At 49.7% G+C, this 22,492-nt stretch overlaps 7 protein-coding genes across 8 annotated transcripts; 3 read left to right on the top strand and 4 right to left on the bottom strand.

Annotated features, from left to right (window-relative positions):
* Positions 1-176: 176 nt before the first annotated feature.
* FOIG_02145 (uncharacterized protein) lies at positions 177-911 on the top strand (the record flags this gene model as incomplete). Its single annotated transcript, XM_031199315.1, has 1 exon — positions 177-911. The coding sequence occupies one exon, from the start codon at positions 177-179 to the stop codon at positions 909-911; it is 735 nt and encodes a 244-aa protein (XP_031071352.1).
* Positions 912-1,449: 538 nt separating this feature from the next.
* Positions 1,450-4,299, top strand: FOIG_02146 (uncharacterized protein). The gene is made up of 2 exons (XM_031199316.1): positions 1,450-1,780; positions 1,839-4,299. The coding sequence occupies exons 1-2, from the start codon at positions 1,709-1,711 to the stop codon at positions 2,967-2,969; spliced, it is 1,203 nt and encodes a 400-aa protein (XP_031071353.1). The 5' UTR covers positions 1,450-1,708; the 3' UTR covers positions 2,970-4,299.
* On the bottom strand, positions 3,113-4,250 carry FOIG_02147 (uncharacterized protein). The gene has a single exon (XM_031199317.1). It carries the CDS (start codon positions 4,033-4,035, stop codon positions 3,217-3,219), a length of 819 nt encoding a protein of 272 aa, XP_031071354.1. The 5' UTR covers positions 4,036-4,250; the 3' UTR covers positions 3,113-3,216.
* A 186-nt stretch (positions 4,300-4,485) lies between the features above and the next one.
* Positions 4,486-7,731, bottom strand: FOIG_02148 (uncharacterized protein). The gene is made up of 2 exons (XM_031199318.1): positions 7,427-7,731; positions 4,486-7,352 (listed from the first exon to the last, which is right to left on the bottom strand). The coding sequence occupies exon 2, from the start codon at positions 7,275-7,277 to the stop codon at positions 4,803-4,805; it is 2,475 nt and encodes an 824-aa protein (XP_031071355.1). The 5' UTR covers positions 7,278-7,352; positions 7,427-7,731; the 3' UTR covers positions 4,486-4,802.
* Positions 7,732-8,834: 1,103 nt separating this feature from the next.
* On the bottom strand, positions 8,835-16,649 carry FOIG_02149 (uncharacterized protein). The gene is made up of 4 exons (XM_031199319.1): positions 12,152-16,649; positions 10,258-12,106; positions 9,958-10,197; positions 8,835-9,905 (listed from the first exon to the last, which is right to left on the bottom strand). Exons 1-4 carry the CDS (start codon positions 16,228-16,230, stop codon positions 9,831-9,833), a joined length of 6,243 nt encoding a protein of 2,080 aa, XP_031071356.1. The 5' UTR covers positions 16,231-16,649; the 3' UTR covers positions 8,835-9,830.
* Positions 16,650-16,751: 102 nt separating this feature from the next.
* FOIG_02150 (amidophosphoribosyltransferase) lies at positions 16,752-18,570 on the bottom strand. Of its 2 annotated transcripts, XM_031199321.1 has the most exons (2): positions 17,282-18,564; positions 16,771-17,222 (listed from the first exon to the last, which is right to left on the bottom strand). In XM_031199321.1, the coding sequence occupies exons 1-2, from the start codon at positions 18,453-18,455 to the stop codon at positions 17,182-17,184; spliced, it is 1,215 nt and encodes a 404-aa protein (XP_031071358.1). In that variant the 5' UTR covers positions 18,456-18,564; the 3' UTR covers positions 16,771-17,181. The 2 variants fall into 2 exon arrangements, with proteins under 2 accessions (XP_031071357.1, XP_031071358.1); XM_031199320.1 differs by having other exon boundaries at positions 16,752-18,570.
* A 1,364-nt stretch (positions 18,571-19,934) lies between these two features.
* Positions 19,935-22,041, top strand: FOIG_02151 (DNA (cytosine-5-)-methyltransferase; the record flags this gene model as incomplete). The annotated part of the gene is made up of 2 exons (XM_031199322.1): positions 19,935-20,450; positions 20,526-22,041. The coding sequence occupies 2 exons, from the start codon at positions 19,935-19,937 to the stop codon at positions 21,873-21,875; spliced, it is 1,866 nt and encodes a 621-aa protein (XP_031071359.1). The 3' UTR covers positions 21,876-22,041.
* Positions 22,042-22,492: the final 451 nt, after the last annotated feature.

Here is a 22,492-nt window from a genome sequence, read left to right on the forward strand (position 1 = left end):
AACTCATGAAATCGATTTGCGCATCGCGCTTCATGCTTAATTCCAACTTCCCCGGCGCACCCCCTCGCAACTAGGCAATGAATGAACGGCACTGAGGCACCCACTGTAATTCTCATCTTCGAAGAAAACATCATATCCCATCTCAACATGATAGTATCCCGTCCAGATCCTCCATCATGACAACGGCACAAGTCTCGCCAGGAATCAAACTCCTGCGATCGATACCCTCCCCCAACTACCGACTTTACTCATCAACCACACAAATATTGCGCCAACATACAAAAGACCACCCTCAAGAAAATCCCAACAGACCAAGACAATCACCGAATCGAAACGTAACAAAAGGACGGCCTAAACCACTCCGCATCTTCATCCCACCATCAAACGACCATGTATTACCATCTGGAAAACTGCTCACTACACCAGAAGTCTGGTCATTTCTTCAAGAAACAGGCATCGAGTACGACAACTCTAAGGCTACACGTCTGCATCTGGGGCCTGACGAGCAAAAAGTGAAGGCACTATTCAACTGCCTTGTTCAATACTCGCCTCGATATATACTACACCCTTTCCATCTGCAACATTTAAGGCCTGGAATAGCCCCGATGTTGCCCGTAATCATGAGCAATTACCGACGCAAGTTGGAAGAGGAGCCTCTCTGGACATACACAATATGCAGGGGAGGAAGCAGTAACGTGGTGCGACACCTGATGGTCAAAAGGTTGACAGGCGCATTCTGGACAGCCATGAAAGATCTCGGATACTCAACGAATGGCCCACGAGGAACGCTTATAATGACGATCCACGATCCTTTGAAAGTCGCCCAAGCCCCAGCTCATATTCTTGGCGAGGCAGTTGCGAAGCAACTGAAGCAAACCTGGGAAGAATACAGGCTTGAAAAAGAGACATGAGTAGCTGGGCATACTTGAGAGCCAAGACTGGATATATCGGCTCTAGGGTGCATTCTGCGGAAAATTGGTGTTTTGGAAATTGGTGGTATCCTCAGAAGGGATATGAGGGAGTATCATTAAGGTCTTGATTATGGAATTTTACGGAATCCTTTGTCTGATTTGGAGCCAACGCAGTGGTAGACCTGAGAGAGATGGATCAGATTATCCACATTTGCGTGGGTTAGTAACTCATGTGTGTACTTGACGCTTTGATACCAATGTTTTCGCCAATAAACTGTATATTAATACACCCAATCGTGTCAAGTTGAGCGAGCATTCGTCAATAGGTAGGTAGTCTAGGATGATACACATGAGAGGATAACATGCAACATCCAATCCGATGCGAGGTGTGAGCTTTGTCCTCTAGCTCCCGAGTCCCCACTTAGTACCTAGTGAAGTGCCCTGAGGTCGGAGAGCCTCACAGGGGCGCAGGGCCTAAGCTCCAGGGACTCTTCCCCAATTTGCTGTTGAAGGCTGAATGGGAGCTCTTTGTCCTTGGTGCCCTTGTTGGCTGGCATGTGTCCTTGCTCATGCAGCCCGTCCCAACCAAAGATTCCACGTCGACGTTCCATCCCTATCGCATTCGCATTATCAGCAACCTTTCTCGCTTCAACCACAGATAGGCGATTTGGTCAGCGCCGTCTATAGATTCTTCTTTTCAAAGATACCCTTGTTTCACTTTCTCTATTCCGCTTGCGTGATAGCCTAGTGACTACCCTCGGCGTCATCACCCTTTGTTTGCTGCGACACTCGCAACGATGCTCGTCTCTCTCACTGTCGGCAAGGTCGATGCCGGCGTTACTGTTCTCCTGACACCGGACAAGCGCTTGGTGAGCTTGAAGCATCTTATCTGTTTGTGATGATTGCTAATGCAGAGACTGTCATTAGATCGAATTCCCATCTATTCTCCTCCCTCCCAACATCTCCTCAGGCAGCATCGTCGACATCAACGTTTCGCAGAACGCGACCAAGGAAGCTGCCGCCGATCGCGCATTCCGTGCCCTTCAAGACAGCATCTACAACTCATTTGGTGCCTCCGAGCCTACAACCCCAGTGCTGCGATGCCGCAATGCCACCCAAACCTCGGTCGTTCTTGAGTGGGATCCTATTCAGCTTGCTACCGCCGACCTTATTTCTTTGAGTCTCTACCGAAATGGCCAAAAGGCCGGAAACATCCCTCGCCCATTACAGATGCACAGCACAAAGATTAGCGGCCTTGCTGTTGATACAGAGTATACCTTCCACCTGGTCCTGCGCACAAGCGCCGGCACCTTCATCAGTGAGCGCGTCCCCGTGAGGACGCACAAAATGACGGACCTAAGAGGTATTACAATTACTACCGGTATTCTGCCTAGTGCCGTCAAGGACAGCTTGACAAGTGCGGTTGAGCGCATCGGGGCCAAGATTGTTGATGGCGTCCGCATTGACACGACGCATTTTGTTACCACTGAGGGACGCGGGCAGCAATGGGAGAAAGCTGTCGAGAGCAACATTCCCGTCGTACGTCCCGAATGGGTTGAGGCTTGCGAGAAGAGTGGCCGCATCCTAGGTGTTACCAAATTCTATCTGGATGCTATGAAGCCAGGCCCCCTAGCCGAGGAAGCTTCACCTCCACCACCTCCAGAGAAGGAGGAGAAGAGCCTGCCCGTGCCACCTGCTCACAACGGTGGGCAGACATCTCCATCGGAAGAGAAGCTAGACGAGAAGGTCAAAGAGAAGGAGGAAGAGGACGCGCAAAAGAACGGCGGGAAGCAGAGCTCCAGCGGTAGTAGCACTGAAGGCGAAGAGGAAGTCGAGATCGAGCAAAAGACGAAGACGTCACCACAAGAGGAACAAAAGGTGCGATTCGAGGATAAAGAGGAGCAGAAGGTTGCCCTACGGCCCGCCAATAATGGGGAATCAAGTAAACCCGAACACGACGATAAGCAAGGAGCGTCAGATGACGACGCAGAGGATGAGTCAAACGCGAAGACTGCACCTACACCAGATGGAGCATCCTTCCAAGAAGTGGAGCTATAGACCAAGAGGTACTGCAGTTATGTGATTGAGCTTGACTTTGTTTGAAAAGGTAGCCTGATCAGGCAGCGAGTGGACAGCGGTCGCTGTCTGGTTCGGTCTCATGTATGGATATGTTGGCTGGCAAGATCTTGGGGAAAGGGCAGAGCAGATACTGGTTTAATAACTTATTTTTCGTACGAACAACCCTAAGCTGCATTATCTCTTCGACTCTTTTAATGCTATGGCACTGTAGTTTCCACGCCTCACTTTATGGGAGGATCTCCTTGCTGTTCCAATCCATACACTTGCCTCGCCCTTCCAGGGGGAGACCTGTCGCGACTTTTACAAGTCTGTCGACAGCGAATTCAGGGCTGAATAGTTTGCCCTCCTTCGTACTCTCCCAAAAACCCTTGCTCAGGTCTGTCTTGACCGTGCCAGGGTGGTAGGCAATGGAGATGGCCTTATCACCACTCCGCCCACGGAGAAATATGTCGTAACTCTTGCCCAGGCTGATAACTCCCGCCTTGCTCGCCCGGTATGAGAACCATCCCCCGGCCCTGTTATCTGATGTGGAGCCAACCCGAGCTGCCATACTGAGCCACACCGAATGGGGAGGCATCTTTACTTCATCACTGTCGGGGCTGCCCTCGAGCTCAGAGCTCCGCCTAGGGAGAAACTTGTCGAAGTGTTTGATAAGGAGGAGAGGACCAATGGTGTTGATGCGGAACTGCCCCAAACTAGCCTCTGCGTCTATCTGATTGACATTCTTTTCGGGTTTGAGGACGCCAGGAACCGCGCATGCAAGTCGCAGGTGGTGCCTGTCAGGGGGGAACAGCTCGGCAGCTCTGGAAGCTGCATCAATGAGAGACCCCTCGTCTGTGACATCCGCGTGAACTATTGAGAGGCGTTTGGTGAGACCTTCGTTCTCGGTGAGACCTTCGAGGAGTGACTTCTTCACACTTTCTGGGTCGTGTTGGAGACGAGCTGTTGCGAGGATGGGCAAGGATGTCTTCTGGAGGAGGTGTCGAGTGAGAGCATAACCAATTCCTCGGGTTGAAGGACATACAAAGATCCAGGGCTTGCTCATGGTTGATTCACATGAGTCGGATGTCCCAGTGCTATCGTGTAAGCCAAGTTTATTGAACCAATTGGGTGTTGTTAGAAGGATGAATGTAAGGTACGAGGAAGTTCTAAATTGGTGTCATTGGTTGGAAAATCAAGTTCGCACCTCAAACGACCGTATAAACAGCTGGTTGTCACTTTTGTCTCACCCTTCCCTTGACAATCATCTAGCTCCCTGGCATCTCATGTCTTTGATGATGCGTAGACGCAGGTTCGTGCGAGGGATCACCTACGTCATATAAGATCTCGCTCGCCATGAGCGGGCCCGATCCAAGTGCAGAAGCTTGTTACCCAACTAGGTATAAACAGAAGTGATTTTGGGATTGAAACTAGATTCTGTGTTTCTTGTCTTGTGAAATAAAGTGTAACGGCTAGCATAAGATGCCAAGAGGATGGCTTAGTGTTTAATCGCAAGTTATAACCTTGGGTTATCGCCATGTGAGCTACCTATTATTAAATTCGGTGAAACTAAACAAGAAACTAGCTATTTTGGATAGATACGGTACATACTAGGAAATACTCTAAACTGATCATGATAGGCGTTAGCTAGGAAAATGCACGTCAGGTGCAAGACTATACTATAGTAACGTTGTTGAACGCATCCAAAATCCAATGCTTCGCTCATCCTGCACACAAACCAACCAGCCATTCCTATACCGCAGATAAAAAACAAATCAGCCTTCCCGTCTTCTTCTCTTGTACTTGGATTATATACGTCTTCTGGCAGATCCACTACTCGGAAAGAGAATGCAGCAATCCCTCATCATCCATTCCAAGTGATCTTGCTTCAAAGCTTAGTCGAGATCGACCAGCCAGTTCTCTCATAAGAGGTTCGATCGTATCAAAGCCGCTCATGTCATCGCTGACACTTCCAGCCTCAAGCTCCTCTTTAGTCCGTACAAGTTGCTCCAGAAACTCCCGCTCGGATGTCCCTGTCCTTGTCATCAAACGTCCTCGGCTTGATGGTCTCATCTTAGACGTTGCTTGAAAGTTCGAACGGTCATCATCAGAGATCCACCCCTTTGCCCCGCCTGGGTGCCCGTCTTGAGAATTAGCGAGCGTGCGGTTGAGATTGTCTAATACTGGCACAAGGGCACGAAGCCAGACATCTCCATTGCGCTCCAATCTCCTGATTCTGCGCTCCATCTCTCTGATGCGGTACTCACGGTATGCCTCATATCTTCGCAAAACCTCATTTTCCACGGTGGGCGCTTTGTCCCCGGTGTCTTCTCTCATCGTGACGGCCCTTCTTGCCCTGGGCCGGGGACTGGCGTTCGAGGCGGCTTCTTTTCGTTTACGCTCTTGTTCTCGAGCAGCACTCCACTCCCGACGTCGCGAAAGGGATGTTCTATCATGTGAGTCCACTTTATGAGTTGGTGATGAGTGAGCGGATTGGGGAGGCGTCGGTGACCCGTTCTGATATGAGGCTGGAGATGGAGATATTGCTCGACTGGACGTGTCGTCTTCTTGCTTAGGCACCGCTTCGTCCGGCTTCGGCTTCATAGCAGAGGTCAAGCCCTCTGGGTTTGCGGTCGTTTGTCTCTTTGGGGGCGCCGGGACAACCGCTGATGGGGGAGGCGATGGTTTGACATTGGCGACAACCATGATGGGGCACATGCTCTGGCGTTGGGGAGACCTGAGTGGCAATGGTGGTGGCTCTTCTGCCTTTTCTTTAGGCGACTCTTTGATAGTCTCCTGCTCAAAATCAGGCTGCGGGTCCATCGAAATAGATATCATACTGCGCCGTTTCAAAGAAGCAGCTTCCATGTCCTTCTTTTTCTTGTCCCTGACCTTGTCACGGCGACTCTGTGACAATTTGTCTTCAGGTGTCGAGGATCTCTCCTTTGTTCTTTGTTTCCTAGAAACTTGACGTTGGACACGTAGTGGGCTTTTGGTGATCACAGTAACAGAAGGTTCCTCAGTTTTCTTCGTGGATAATCGAATGCGCGATTCTCTGGCTGATACTGGCCTTGCCTCGACCGGTCTAGCCTCTGCAACAACAGGATCATTCTCGCTTGTGGTCATTATGCTTTTGGAAAGCGAGGGTTGATAAGATCCATCCTGGGAAACGGGGCGGGCAGGTGAAGTAGGAACCTGGTGGGCTTCTGTCTTGGTTGACTGAGACATCATAGTATCGATCGACAGGTCGCCGAGGTGTACGAAGCGACCCCCTGTCAAGCTGGGACTCCGTGAAGGGATTCTATCGTGATTGTTTGGGCTTCCTGCATGTGTGTTCCCCTGTTCATTGCTTTGAAATCCTCGGCCCTGCTCATTAGCTTGTCTGACTTGGTCCGGGGACACTATCCTCGGAGGAGGCGTTGCCAAAACGTTCAAATACTCCGGTGTCGCACTTTGGTTACTGCTATTGATAGGCGCCGGAGTAGAGTGTCCATTGATCGATGAGTTTGGAGATCTTTGAGGGATGGTAGATAAGAGAAGCTGAGAGTTTGCCGGGCTCACCGAAGGCGATGATTCTCTGTCCTCAGTGACAGTCCGTAACACTGTCACGACGCCTTTGTCGTTCAAAACTGCTCTGGTAGGAGCATACTGGGAAGTGAGAGGCTTCACGCTCCGGTGCTGGTATATAGGATACTGAGACCTGGGAGTTCGACCAAACGGCGAGGCGTCCAAGGGAATGGAAATTGCAATATGTCGATGTCCGCCTATCGTTGTGCCTGAGACAGCTGAGTCTGGAAGCCGAATGGTCTGAGGCGACTTGGAGAGTGATTTACTCCTCTTGCCCAACTTTCGGAGCCTGTACCATCGCCCCCTGTCCTCTGGGGGAATTCCATCGGGGATAGACATAAAGTTACCTGACGGAGGGCTGTGGTTCCTCAGAAAGTCAATGAGCTCTGCAAGGCCATCATGCGGTTCCCCGTCCTCCTCCTGCTGCTGGTCGATGAAGGTGTCGTCGTGAAAATGCAAGTCCTTGTCCTTTTCCGGGCCACCTAGCAAATTTGATGCAGATTTTGCTCTTGGTCGGGTACGTGCTTGGGCTTGGGCTTGGGCTTGGGAGCCTGGCCTTTGCAGATGCTGATACGAATGCCGATTTGCATTAGGGACAGTAGACGCAGACACAGATGCAGATGCAGAAGAAGTGAGAGCTGGGGGGGTTGTTGTGCGAGGACAGGAAGCGCCACTGCCCGACGTGACAGAGGCCTCAGGATCAAGGCCGATAACTTGAGCCATGCCGGGCCAGCTTAACATCTGACACAGAACATGGGATGGGCTTACACGCTTTTGCGCAACGATGCACTTGCATCCATGAAAGACAGGCCTGAGCTAGATAGATGTATCAGTTGAGTATTCACGGGACATGGTTTGTACACGAAGGGATCTCTTTAAATTAGTCTCACCTTTGGTTGTCTTTCGGGGCTTTTCTCGTGTCCTCCCTTTCCTTTGGAGGCTTGGATCGAGATTAGGAGGCGGGTGGTTGCAGACCGGTGACCCGAGTGATAGTAGGTATGATAGGTACAGGAGGGAGTCTGTGTCACCGCGAATACATATGTCTTACACTGGGTATTGACAGCCACAAAACAAGGCCAAGATTGTGACAAAGATGAGAAATTGAGAAGTGATGGTGTTGAGAAGAAGAAGAAGAAATTACACGTCCCGGGGGCGATGCCTCATCCCACTCTCTCCCCCAGTTCAGCCCAGTTCAGGGACCTTCCCAACCGCGTCAGAGCAGACAGACAGCAGTAGCAGTAGCAGGAGCAGGAGCATCAAAGAGGTCCTAGAGCCCATGTATGCCGTCACTCTCCATAAAACCCTGGAGCGCCACCAAGGCCAAGTGCCGCTATTTAGTCTTAGCTCAGGATCCGAAAGCTAATTATGCCCGTTGAATTTGATGGAGTGGGAACGTTTTCCCCAATTCGCCAATCAGAGCCTCTAAAGCACAGATTCACCAAAAGGGAGATCGTGCTGCTTTGTTCTAGCTCAGCTCATCTCCATTATCTGCTGGGTCTCTTTCTGATGTTGTAATTACGACTCTTTCGCGATGCGGCACGACACACCCGGTTGTTCGGGATGTCAACCAAGATCGGCGTAGAAATAGTTTCATTTGTCAAACTATCCCTAGTCATATTTGCGCTGGAGATCTCATTTTCCTGACCCTTGGCCAGCTTCGTTCCCGTCACTCTTTCTCTTTGCTTTTTTCTGTTGTCGCTTTATGCATGTCTCTTCGCCAGCCACCAGAAGTGATGTATGTATGCACATGCAAGTGGACAGATCTTTAAGTCCCAGCCGCTCGCAAAACCTTTCCCTTGAGAAAGAAACAATTCATAGCAGTTGGTTGCCGAAAGTCATCGGTCAGTGGTTGCAGCTGGCTGGTCGTCGTCACCACCGTGAGTTGTGTTACCTTCTCAGGTATCTCGGGTGGTTCACAAGAGGTAGAGAAGTATGCATATGAACCAAGAATCAGCTGAAAATCCAAGCCATGTTCGCATTATTTTGTCCTAGACCTTGGCCACTTGTTGAACCACTTACGTAGGTATGCACCAATCTTCAAACTGTCATAGCAGAACTCAAGACTGGATGCTAAAAATACTTGAATAAGTTTAGGATGAGCTTGGTTGGCTCTTTGAATAGTTTATTCTTGCTCCGTATCCAGAGTCTTGAGTCTTCTGAAATCTAATCCCGAGGGAGTAGCTCCCTGTTTCAACAATCCACAAACATTTCACTCAACCCCGAGAGGATGGTAGCCATCTCTTTTCAGCTCACGAGGTTCCTCCTTCGGGTCGTCACAACCTTATCCAATCACCAATACCGCGTTGTCGTTGCTCAACCGCCAAAAGCCTTTCCGAGCGCCACTGCTGATCTCCTCTGTAGGAGACCGCTAGTGTCATCATTGTGCCAAGTTACCAACTGTTACCCAGAGGATATGATGTCTGTGCCTGACTGAGCATTATCTCTAGAGTCTAGCGTCATCCCCTACTCTCTGTCGTCTTGGCATTGATATAATCTGAGCCGAATTGACCCTCTTTGGAGAAGCTAAAAGGCCACTGTCGTCAATAATGCCTCCATCACCATTTGCCTTTACATCATAGCACAACCACCCTTTTGTCACTTGTGATCATGTAGAAGTAGCCTCGTCTATTGTCCGTGGGAACTTGACCAGGATCGGACATTGCCTGACTTCACTCGTCACCAGGGTCCCTTGTTGTTATCCCTGCCCATTGAAATGACACGATCCCTGTCCGCTGATGATCGTCCTCACTACCGGACGGTTAGGCGAGTTGACCCATGCTCAGCGCAAACATGCACTGCCATCTCCTCCATTCACATTGTTTCAACAGTATCACGTGACGCAACCAACCTCAGCTGTGAACGAGATGGTGGAAATGATGCAGTGCTCTGCCATTACCATGTTCCAGCATTGATGGAAAGCCCATGGATCTCGTTGAGCGTCTCAACCTTAACAGCTGGCCTCAGAATCTTCCAGGTTGGTCAGGTTTAATGCTTAATGCTTCAGTTCTCCATCCGACTGCCACAGGAGGGGGCCTCGTGCCCCCTTGCATATCACCGTAGGCGACCCACGCATGAATGATGTATGCGAGCCTATCTTCTGACTGAAGCCAGGAGTGAGGCATGTTTGGCCATGTTTAATCCCCCAGAGAAAAACCCGCCGCAGCCCATTATGTCCTATTCGTGAATGCCATGTACAAATGAAATAATGCACGTCGACCGCCAACGCCCAGAAATGCTATCTACTATGTATCATCCTCTATGCTTACTATACAGGGTCTCGTTTTGTCATGAAATTTACCGTTTCTTTGGAACGAAGAGACTTGGCTTCCCCTTCTTGCGAGAGGAAGGCGGGTGAGGTGGGCGTCGTTGCTGGGAACAGTATAAGCAAAGCATCTCATCGAACTCAGAGTGTTAAACATACCTGGATGTTGCTATATTGCGGCCCCGGATTCGAAGGTCCTGTCGGAATTCTGGGCCCTGTTGGGGCCTGGGGTCCGCTTGATAACGAGGGACTGGCCGGTGCTGCTGCAGGCGGTCTTTCGGGAGGCGCCAGACCCATTACTGCCATCGCTGAAGGGTCGGTGGGAGCCTTGGGCGGCCGGTGCGACTTGTTCCCAAACTTGCCCATGAGTCCACCGCCCCGAGCCTTGTCACTTGCTATCTGTTTGACTGTTAGCTTACAAAACCTTGTTCTCGGTATTTGTTATGTCTGTGGGCATACCCTTTTAGGAACTGGCTGATTTGAATCTGGTCCGTCATGAGGTCGCTTTCGTGCTTCTCCTGGAGGCTTGCTTGACGAGGTATGAATGACAGGAGGCCCAGCAGAGCGTGGCAGAACTCCAGCCAGTTCACCTCCTCCAATGCCAGGTATGTGAGTTGTGGGAGCTGTTGGCTGCTGAGCTCCTTCGACCTTTGGTGAGTTTGGACGAGATGAGGGCAGTGACGACGTTCCCAAAGATGCATCTCGCATTGGAACATCACGGTCTTGAGCTTGGGGTGGTGGGGGAAGGTAAGCGCCCGGCTTTGCCTTTTCGAGGGGCTTCCTAAACATAGACAAGACGTCGCCATTAGTGTAGCGATCTCTGGCCTGGGCATCCTCAATAAGCTTTCGCCAGAATTCGCCCTGAACAAGCGCTCTCGAGTCACCAAGAATCCACAGCGATGATTTAGCACGAGTCAGACCGACGTTCATACGTCGAATATCAGTCATGAAACCGATACCGCCAGTAGAACTGGCACGAACACAAGAGAAGATGATGATCTCACATTCGCGACCCTGGAAAGCATCGGTGGTGTTGAACTCGATTATGCTTGTGATGTTCTCGCCATATCGCGATCGGAAGCGGTTTCTTAACTCATAAAGTTGAGCTTTGTAAGGAGTGATGATACCGATCTTGCCAGTCAAGTCGCATTCACGGTACTCGTTACTAAAGCGATCGTATATCTGGATAGCAACATCCAACTCCTTGGTGTTGACCAGTGACTGGCCCTTGTGACCCCTCTCCTGGACACCCTGGACATCGAAGAATCGATAAGGACCAAGCAGTGCGCTCTTGTGCCACGGCTGTTGCCTGAGCTCATGCATGTTCTGTCCGTCGGCGAGTTGTCCTTCGTAGAACTCGCGGCTGGGGAACAAGCTGATCTCGGGGTGCATACGATATTGCATGTCCAGCAAATGCACCGATCGTGGGTGATTTTGCTGCATTCGGACGAACAGACTTTGATCATAACCGAACTTCGCCGCTGACTGTGACAGAACTGTAGGGGGAAGCTGTTTAGGATCTCCAACGAGAATACATTTGTAGCAGCCGTATTTGAGTGGAATCAAGGCACTTAACTCAACGCACTGAGCAGCTTCGTCAATGATGACTGTTTCGAACTCTACATCCTCCAGGTTTCGAAACATCTCGTGACCACTGCCACTCAGAGTAGCGCACAGAACCTGAGCGTTATTGAGGATCTCTTGCTGGACTTGGCGGCGCCGCATTTCCATCTCTCGGGCTACAGAATTGCCGCTGCTCTTGTCGGCATCGATTTGTTTTCCATAGGACATTTGGCGTCGTTTCAATTCGTCGAATTCTCGGGATAGCTTGTTGTAGAGGGTTCGATCGTCCATGAGTTTTGCTGCTTCCAGCTGGGGACGCAGTTTTCCCAGCTCTTCCTTTACCTTTCCGGCATTCTCGTGGAGTTGGTCACGGTCGGCCTTGGCTTTATCCTTGGTCTGATCGCCCTCCATGCGGGCCTTGACAAGCTCGTCTAGGGTGACGTCCCTTACAGCTGCATTAATGGCATCACTCCGACCGAGTCGTAGCACGTTGATATTCTTGGTTTTCCCTGAGATCGTTTTGACACCAGCCTTCAAACGTAGCACTAATTCATCTACGGCGGCGTTACTGGGCGCACAAACAAGAAGCTTTTTCGAACGATTTTGTTTGGGTGCACCTGGTACACCGTTCGGTCGCAGAGGTACGCCTACGGGAATGCCTTGATTGCCTGATTGACTCAGTTGCTCAGAGAGTAAGGTTCCAACCATGGCCACGATAGTTTTCGTTTTTCCAGTACCGGGAGGGCTGCTTTATATTAGCTTCGTCAATAACCAAGACCGAGAGACTCACCCCTGAATAAGCGTAAAACCATCATTGTCGTGAGCACCTAGAACCGCCGTAGCCTGTCCTCGGTTCAGAGCATAATTGTTCATACAGTTGTTTATCTTCTCATCTCCATATTGCAGAATAGGAGACGGTTCAGCATTCAGGATTTCGTCCATTAGATCATAATACGGCAGACTCTCCAGCGCGGCGAATTCTCGCTCGATTGTTGTCATGTTGGTAATCTTCACTCCAAACACGCTAACATTCGGGGTCAACACCTGTGTCATGGGATTGTTCCGGGAAGCCACACGATATGTGATCTCGATCAGCTCCTTTTTGTAGGTGATGCGGTGAACCCTAGCCAAACAATGTCGAGCTGTCTGGTCGATCAAAGGTTGTTCCGATTCTGAGACGAGAAGAATGTCACCTTCAGAGACACCGCGCTCTCTGCTTTGGACCACTGGCATCGTGAAGGTCGCCTCCAGGTAGCTGTCGACGCTCGCACGACTTGCAATCTTCATCCCGAATGGCTGAGACGTGAGCTCATCCTTAGCTGTGACAAAAGAGCGCCAAGCTTCTGAGGCAAGCAAGGGGAAAAAGGTATCCTGGTACGTTCTGGGTTCGGAATACTTGGTGGCAACTTCTGAAGCTGCTGGGCCATTGGGAGGATCGTTACCACCATGGAAAATATCCCAAGCTAGGATTGTGTTGTGTAATCTGTCCATAGGAGGGATGACTCTGGCTCTCCTATCCTTGACTGAGCGCTGCTGTCTAACCTTCTTCACTGGTCTACGCATTTTGTCTTGCAAAGCCTTTGCCATGCGCCGCTTGTTAGCTTCTTCCAAAGCTGTCTGGCCTCCCGTGCTAAGGGCAGCCAGTTCGTTATCGGCATCTGATACATCTTCTTCCTCTTCATCAGATTCTTCTTCGGAACTGTTAACCATTATCTCGCTTCGGCCGTGATCCTTGCCGATGAGGCCAAGACTATGCAAGCCGGAACCCTCACCAGGGACAGTTTCTCCCCTAAGAGCTTTGGCGTTCGCAATGACCGCAGCATCACGCTTCTCTTTTTCAAGCTTGGCCTTTTGTCTGGCCTCCTTGATCGCCGCGATCTCCTTCTTATCAGGGGCAATCTGGGTTCTGGGCTTGATCATAGCTTGAGCCTTTGTTTTGGCCTTTGCCTGATCCTTGGCTTTCTTAGCCTCCAGCTGCCTAAGGATGGGGCTGTCTATAGATCTGCTGAGATCGAGCACGTCCTCACGATTAGATCTTGGTGGTGCTACCGTAGCTGTACTGCTGGATGATGTGCCAGACTTGGACCAAGCGTCAAGTTTGCTTTGTTTCTTGATACCATCTTTGGGTCTCTGTGCTAATGGTGTCTGCGCAACACCGAGCTGGTAGATTTGAATTTCATCATCTGTTTGTCCAAGGGCTTGAAGAAGTTCTGCTCGCTGCTGGTCAGTCATGTTGGTTGACCTGACAAACTTGCCCGGGACATTTGTAGGTAGGCAGGCATCAGTGATAAGCTTGCGGGAGGCAGGGTTGATCTCATGGTTGTTTTCTCGAAGTCGGGTCAGAATCTTGCACAAGACTCTGACTGTGACATCAACGAGCCACTTGTCCTTCAGACGAATCATGTTCTCCATTCCACCAAAGTGTTGCTTTGCAGGGATAAGAATTTGAGACATAGTATCCTTCTCACTTTTGTTCAAAGCCTTGGAAATCGCTGAAGTGATGAGACCATCCTCAGCGACGAGGGCTTCAGCGAGTTCCATGATTTCTCGGCAGAATTCTGTCATGACGGCGTTCTGAATGTATCGAGACCATCCCTCAATGTTTCTACACGCAGTAGAGACAAAACGCCACTGTTCGCTCCACCAACGCAAGACCTTCGCAGCCGACATAGGCTCAAGGGTCTTGATTCGCAAGACTCCAGACATGGGGTCAGTCAAACCACGGAGGATATCTCGACTCATATTTAGCATTGGCCTGATAGGGCCCCAGGGGTTTGGAGGTTTCAAAACTCGCTCTAGGGCCCATACTATGGAGGAGAGGGTCTGCTCAGGGTGCAGCTGTGACATTTGCTCGAAGGCGCCGCTCTGGGAAATCTCTCCAGTCCAGCTCTTCAGCAGCTCGGCAGCTGCTTCAGCAAGTCCTGCCTCTCCATGGGTGGAGAGTGTAATAGTACCTTGGAAAGCCAGGCGGTCGTCAAAGAAGGTATTCAGGTCTGTGGCAGCGTCTAGTTCGGACATTCGACCAAGAAGATTCCCAAGAATATCCACCGTTGCAGCAAGAGACTTGTTGAAGTTCTTGCTCGAATCGCTCAGTTTATCGTCGCTCTTCAAGGCCCTGATCTGCTCCACACCAATCAAGGGCTCTAACGACAAGACGATATCTCTCGCAAGGTCGACCTGCTCGGTTGACAAATCGAACATCTCAATAATACCTTGCCAGAAAGCCTTCGAGTCCCTGGTGACGGCGGATTGCAGCTGGCTGCCCTCCAGGCAAGCTATATACTCCTCCGCAAAGACTTTCATATCAAGTTTCATGGCAGCTTGCATGGCCTTTTTAGCTGCATTTGCTACTTGAAAGGTCACCCAGCCTTCCTTTTCCTGGCCAGGGGCACGTAAGTTCCGGAGAATGATGTCCTTGTACTTCATAACTAGGTTGAACGCACAGCATGCGTAGAGATGAGTGGTTCCCGCACCAATCTTCGTCTCTGGGTCGACAAAGGTTGATATGGTAAGCTGTAAAGCGTCAAATCCAGCTCGAATACACGCCGCACGGCCCGGTTCCCCGATAGTCTCGTCTTTCGCAAGTGATTCGAAGAGAGTGTGCATCAAGATCTCGCAGGCGTTATATCTGCGATCGCGGCCGACTGACTGGAGCCATGGATCAACCCAAGACGTAGGAAAGGGACCACGGGAAATGCTACCATCGTAGCCAGTCCAGCAATCTTCTAGAGATTGACGAAGGAGATTCTTGTATCCGGGACTCGCAAAGATTAAGTCAGCGATAACATTTGGCCGGGCATCGCCGATAACATCCCAAAAAGCCCTGGGTGCCTTCTTTAGGAAGTTTGTGAGGATTGTGATGGTCATCACCAAGACACTCTCGGCAGGGCAAAACTGGATATGGCGGAACAGAAGGTCGTAGATGTGACTGATTGTGCCGTTCAGCTCGAGATTCCGTAACCGCTGCAGAATGACGTCCGCAGTCAAGGTCCTTAAAATTTCATTGAATCCTTCCCAGAACTGCTCCATTTCAGGCCACGAGTCCACAGCTTGAGGCTCTTTTTTAGAAATGTCCTCAATGGCCCTTGTCAGACCGCTGCTGACAGCCCAGTCGAACTGTTCCAATGTCATACTATTGCTGTCAAGGTTTCGATAGTTATCTGTTGCCCATTTTCGGCGATCCTGATTTTTGAGGTCAAAGATAAAGTAGGTCATTCCAGGCAAAGGCTCCTTGGTCCCAAGTTTGAGGCCACTTTTCCCTTGTAGTCGCTGGAAAACATACTGAAAGGTCATCCTTCGATCCGCATCCTCCATATACGGCATGCAGCATAGTGCCTCGTATATAGAGATATGGACCTCGGGTAGATGCTCACCGAGCTGGGATTTCTTGAAAGTAGAGCCTGCTGAAATGATCTTCTCAATAAACCCCTTGGCCCATCGCAGGCTCAGATCGATTCGTTCAACATCTCTCTGCTCCAGCATCGACCGGATATCGACTACAACTTCTTCATTCCACCGTTCTTGGAATTGCTGCAAGAGTTCTCTGCGTTGCATATGCCAATTATAGACACAATCAGCGCAATGCTTTAAGCAACCGTTAAGCCTCTCGCTAAGCTGCTCTCCCCATTTCCCTTGGCTTGATTGATCGAAGCCAAAAATCAGGCAATTCCAGTATGTGACTTCGAGTCGCTCCTTTCCTGCCTTAATTCGACTATTCTTTTCTTCTTGCGTAATCGATGAGTCGGGGTCGTCGACGAGTTTGTAGTTTTCATTATCCTCGTCGTTGATGCGTGGGCACAGGAGATGACATTCCTCGTCGAAGCGTTGAATCTTCTCGTACCATTGGCTGAGTTGCTCATGAAGATCCATTGTAGGGTTCGCAGGTACGTTGGCGCATCTCTTGGGATCGTGGCTAAAACAAAGGGTTCGGGGGTACTGTGGGAGGTCGGGTTTTCATGAGGTTAGGAGGATTTATCGTCAAGTCTAGCGAGGATCGCATTCGACGAAGTGAAGGGTATCTTCAAGCTTGTCGCAAAGAGTCGAAGGTTGTTAGGGAGGTGGTGGTCGAAAATTCGAAGTTCAGTTGAGGGACCGTTGCTGGGGCACTCTGGCTTCGAAATTAAACAACCCGTTCCGTGAATGTCTGATCGTTTGCGGGACAACCCTAGGGGACAAAACAGTGATGCGAATGAAAGGTTGAGTCGCAGAAAATGTGTAGAGTCCCTTGATGTCCTGTCGAAGCTTGTATTCCAGCAAGGCAGCGAGCCTAGGTACGGAGCAATATGAGAAAGTAGAAGATCAGGAAAATAGTTGTAACGCTAGGTCAGAAACTGGCTGGGCTTTGACGCGCTTGAGTTGCCGCGTTTTCTGCAGGGGGTTAAATGAGAAATAGCGGGGGGTGATAAGACACGCGCATGATAATGCATGTGTAAGAAAGATAGTTGCACGAAATGCTGAAGAGATGCAACTTATTTAACGAAAATAACCCACAATTATCTAACTACAGGCACTTAATCACTGTCCTCTTCCTTCAGCTGCTTCTTCAATCCTGCTTTCCCTCCATACTGTCTCTTCCCTGTTCGCTCCATCAGTCCATCAAGAGGACATTTTGATTTACTCCATTCTTCACTCCCCTCGCTTGTGTTTGCTCTACAGCGGATACAACTTCGTCCGTGTTGGACGAACAGTTTGTGCAATCCATACTTCAGCTGATTGGGGATGCGCACCTCCAGGTGACTAAATGTTTGATCCCGAGTGGCTTTGGGGGGTATCCATTTCAACCATCCACTGATGCGGTGAACATGGGTGTCAACTGCGAAGCTAGGTTGTTGGAGACAGAAGAGAATAACGCAAGATGCTGTCTTGACGCCAATACCAGGGAATTTAGTGAGTGTCTGCATGGCTTCATCAGGAGCCATACCATGTATATGGTCTAGTGAAAGAATGTCTTGTTCTGTCTTCAAGATTTCAAGATCTTTTTGACCTTGAGTTTTGTTGTCCGCTCCGGTGATACCAGATAAGTTCCCCCCTTTCTTCTCTTGCATAAAAGCCTCTCGTCGTTTTGTGTTCTCTTCATGAACTAATTCCAGGATTGCCTTGATGTCTTTACCCTTGACCTGAGCCAAGCCACCTGTCTTGATCGATTCAACGATGGTAGGCAAAGGAGCAACTCTGACCTTGTTCCAGTCAACGCTGCCTTTCCCAATACCTTTGTCGACAGTGCCGAATGTGGTCACCAGCCCCCTGAATGCTGCACTTGAGTTGCGGTTGGAAGTGTTCGCGCTTAAGCGGGTACGAATCAAGGCATCGAGAACAGATGGTACCTCTCCGCAACCCGACACTTCCAAAGATGGCGCTGGTATCTTCTCGGGGGCTTTGGCTTCTCCATGTACTTTCGCCAGTCGGCGATAAACCTCTTCACACTCTTCTGCCGATGGGGCGCTCCACTCTGGAAAGGGCGTCATGCCAGGAGTAAGTCCATACGGGTTATCCTTGGTCTTTTTGACCGTTTTCCAAACTGGTGCTTCTATTGCCACCTGGAGATCCTCATCCTTGACCTCCTTCTTTACGGACGAAGGCTTGACTTGAAGTTTAGTTATTGTCTCGTCATCAGATTCGAAGTATGAAGATTTTGCAGCTGATTTCCTTGGGCGAAGGGATCTTCGGGTTGCCAACTCCATGACCTGGGCCGAACCTTGGTTCGCAGCTTTCATCCCCGATTTGGCCACGGGTGAGACCTCTTCGACTTTGGCACTTTTCTTCAAGTCCTGCGTTTCTTTCAAATCTTCCGGGGGTGTGGGAATCGTTTCGATATCCTTCCGGGGAGCACGAACAGGTCCCGGATTGTGCGGAAGGTCATCCAAATACTCATTTTCCACCTGGTCCTTGGCCTTCCTCCCGGTCTTCCTTTTCTTCACAGGCGCCTCCTCTCGACTAGCAACCTTACGTTTCCGTAAAGTTCGAGCAGCCATCTCGAGTCGCGCAGAAGGTGTGAAAGTATGGAAGTGACGAAAGATTGGAGATGATGTAGATAGGCTCGGACAGGGGTGCAGTGGTGTCCAAAACTTGACGGCAAATAGCAAATAGCTTTTCATTCCACAAGAGAAGGCAATCTCTTGATGTTTTATATCAACAGCATACTCATTTTTGTTCTGGTCATGGTAAGTGTTTGATCAGTTTTGCGATTACTTATAGTTGATCGCATCAATGACCTCAACAGTCGACACAAGGATCGCTGGGGTCTATCTCCACACCGCAAATCGTCGCTCTGCCGGGATCCACTGAACTACCTAACTGAAATTGGTCAGAGTGACTACTCGTACGTTACCTACCTATCTACTTACCCTGTGCCACTCGCCCTTGAAATAGCAACATCAAGGAGCATCAGAACACAAGAAATACATGATTATTATGTTCTTCAAAGGTTACTTCGGCTTGTACAGCTCCGTTTTCTTTTTTTTCCTCTGAGATATCACTGATAATTGCTACCCCGACTTCCATCATACCAAATCAGGGCTCAGCCACCCCCTTCAGTTTTGGTAAATGAGTTGCTTCAAAAGTGTTCTAATATCAAACAGCTGAGTGGATGACATCCCCAATAGAGCTCAGCAAAGGGCCCAGCGAAAAAGTCTCCAGAGACATTCGTGAATCTAGCCATGTTTTTGGAGCTCGAGCTGGATGTCGCTGAACTCATTCATTACATTCAAATGCCTTCCACTGCCTTACAACGCCTTTGCAACACGAACCCATTAGACACCGGATATATCCTTGGAAGCTATTGAACATACACTAAAGCTAGTGAGGCCAGTTAGCCTCATTCAATAACCAATATAGATGTAGTATGCAAGTTCTCAGATTGAGTAACACAGATAACAGATCTCGTGCGGTTTATATGTGATGTACACTGTCCAAATAGTGAACACTGATGGACTGGAACATGGATTGAGGAGCTTCAACCGAGCCAAAAGACCCATTGATTCTATAAACCGTTTGTGAGCTATCTCTCGGTGTACCATAATGGAAAGATAGAGCGGATGGGTTCCCTATGCACGAACAAGCGCAAGTAAGAGATGGCGCCTGCGACACTGATGCAATGATGCCAACGGAAGCATATATACCAAGTCTTGTAATAGAGCTGTAACACAAGTGTCACGAGAATACGATACAAGCTACAAGAACATAAATATTGTTTCAATAAAATCCTCAGTTAGTTGATAGTATTTGCACCAAGGTTTCACGACGAATAAGAGCTTTGACGAGACAAACGACCCATAGGTCATGTTGCGCGGACCAAATATTCAAAGAGAAAGATATATGTTGCCCCAGATACCAGGGAATTCACCTAAACTCAAGGACCTAACCACTCATGATACAATAAACCACTTCTCTCGCTTTCTCTCCTGCAACCAATCATCACTTTTCCACTCTCTATTCATCGGCCAAAGGCCACAACTGCCTCGTTTTCTCGGGGTATGCAATCATAATCTTTTCTTTCCTGTATTGCGATTCACAGTAAACTAACACAGCGACGTAGATATTTCTTTGATCGCTAGGCTCAGGTCCGGTTCTCAACCATGCCTATCGAAAGAATCGACCTTGAGGCACAATCAGAGACCGATGACGTTTTATTTCTTTCTGAAGAATCTAGTGGGACTTTTGGGCGTCGAAGGCGTCTCTCATCTTGCACAATTGGAGATGAGGACACCAGCAGTCACTCAAACACCTCAGCCCGTCTTCTCGAACAGGGCGAACTTGAGCTCAAGGCAATGAGGCTACTGAATACGACTATACAAGCAGGTTCCTTTCTCGGAGTACGCCAATTCTTTTCTGGGAAATATCTTGTTGAGTTTATTCTGGTCAAAATTCTGGTTCGATGCCGGTCTACAGACGCGATCAAAATCCGTGGCACACCCTTCTTGAGAAATCGCTCGGCTTTAGCAAAGCTTCCAAAGAAGCCAAACGAAGTCTGCATGCTGATATGCAGAGATGGCGACACGAACAACGAAGAGGTCACAGACATCAGTCCATCACAAGTGGTTCAAGTGCACCCACTGCTCATCACTAACGCGAAATACCCCAATTTCAACCGGGTTGTCTTCAATCCACAACATCCCGCAGAAAGGGGCCGACCGAATGTGCAGTCCACACACTTGACCTGCCGCTAGAAGCTGGAGGTTTGTTACGCTGGACAAGGGAGCCGTCGGAAGCAGGTTGAAGAATCTCTTGTTCGTGTTGACTCCAGCGAAGTCTCACGGAGAGAATATAGAATTTCCAACGAGATACTCCGCAACAGATGGCGAGGAACTACCGCCAAAGGAGGCTCATGGAACCCCTTTTCAGGCGGTCACCTTATTGACCTGGAGTCAGAGCGGTCCAACGAAGGAGATCGAAGCCACGGTCAGCAGTACACGATATTTGACTCTTGTTCTGGTGCTGGCGGAGTGTCGCGAGGAGCCCTCATGGCTGGCTTCAGAGTCCGATATGCGTTGGACAAAGCACCGGAGGTTTGGGATACCTACCAAGCAAACTTCCCTGGAACCGAACTATACAAGATGTCCCTTGACCAATTTCTATCCAGCGCGCAGACGAGTCATATGCGAGTTGATGTTCTACACTTTTCTCCGCCCTGTCAATTCTTTTCACCAGCACACACGCACGCATCAGAACATGATGATGCGAATATTTTCGCATTATATGGCTGCAATCAACTACTCAAGAAGTTGCGTCCCCGTATCATCACCGTGGAACAGACATTCGGGCTTACGCATGACCGGCACGAGGAGTACTTTAATGGCTTCCTTGGGGACTTCACACAGCATGGCTACTCCATACGCTGGAGAGTCATAAGGCTTTGCACGTGGGGAGCTGCTCAAGATCGGAGACGCCTAATCATCATTGCCGCTGCACCTGGCGAGAGACTTCCAACCTTCCCCCAGGCTACACACAGTCAGGAGGGTGGCAACGGACTATTGCCCTACAACAGCATCGGAAAGGCGCTAAGGGACATCCGTGCAGGAGACGATCTTCATGACCTTGATAATGTCCATTATTTCGATCCACCACGAGCGCCATATGACCCGGAACGCCTGGCAGGGACCATCACCACTGGCGGAGGTTACTTTTACTACCCTGACGGCTCACGAAAGCTCACTCTGAGAGAGTATGCAAGCTTGCAAGGATTCCCCAAGTCACATCAGTTCCTCGGTACTAAAACATCCATCAAACGGCAAATCGGAAATGCGTTTCCCCCAAACACAGTCCGTGTTCTCTACAGGCACTTAGAACAATGGCTCTTGAACGAAGACCGCATGAAGCCATTCACCAACAACCAGGACGCCATTCTCATTGAGGATGATTCCGATACACCAGCCAATCTTACAGATAATTCTGAGGATAGGCCACGCCACTCTCCGGATATGATGGACGGAAATATTGTTGAGACTTTCGATATACAACAACATCGACGCGGCAGAGACCCTTGGGCAGTCGAGGACATGGTGATTGACTTGACCTAGCTCCTGGGCAGGTTTGGTCAAGACAAAATGGTACGGAGAACGAGATTAGTGGTTACTGGTTTGGTATTGTAGCAGCCTGGAAACTAGACGACAGTTTTTCTCCCTGGAAAGGTCACGATGTGGTAGATAACTGTTCTGTTCGAGCTTTAGATACTTAAGGTAGCCGTCACGAATACCAGTGTTTGATTACATTACATTAGTACCTTACCTGGCACACCCGCCCTGGGGTCTGAGCTATCCTTTGTAAGAGAGAGCCGATCTTGAACTAGCACCTGCTGCCACTGCCTTCTCTTTCTTTGCCCACGAAAACCCCCCTCAACTTTTGACAGTGATTCACAGCGCGTCGGGTGCCTGCCGGCAGCCCCAGATGGGCACCTTCTTATAATAACAAACGGCGAGTGCAAACGATTCTCCTCCTTCCTTCATCCTTCCTTGCACGCTTCTGCCTTAGGTTGGCTATATGTATCTTCTCCTAGCTCCCGCTTCCACCCTTGCTTCTTCAATCATCATCTTCTTCTCTCGATGCTTTGACGAGTCTTTAAGTCAATACTACTTTGGACCACCTAGAGGCTAGGCATCTAAGACATCTTGTTCCGACGGCAGTTCGCGCTTTACTA

This window comes from Fusarium odoratissimum (genome assembly GCF_000260195.1).
Source record: "Fusarium odoratissimum NRRL 54006 unplaced genomic scaffold supercont1.2, whole genome shotgun sequence".
NCBI lineage: Eukaryota > Fungi > Ascomycota > Sordariomycetes > Hypocreales > Nectriaceae > Fusarium > Fusarium odoratissimum.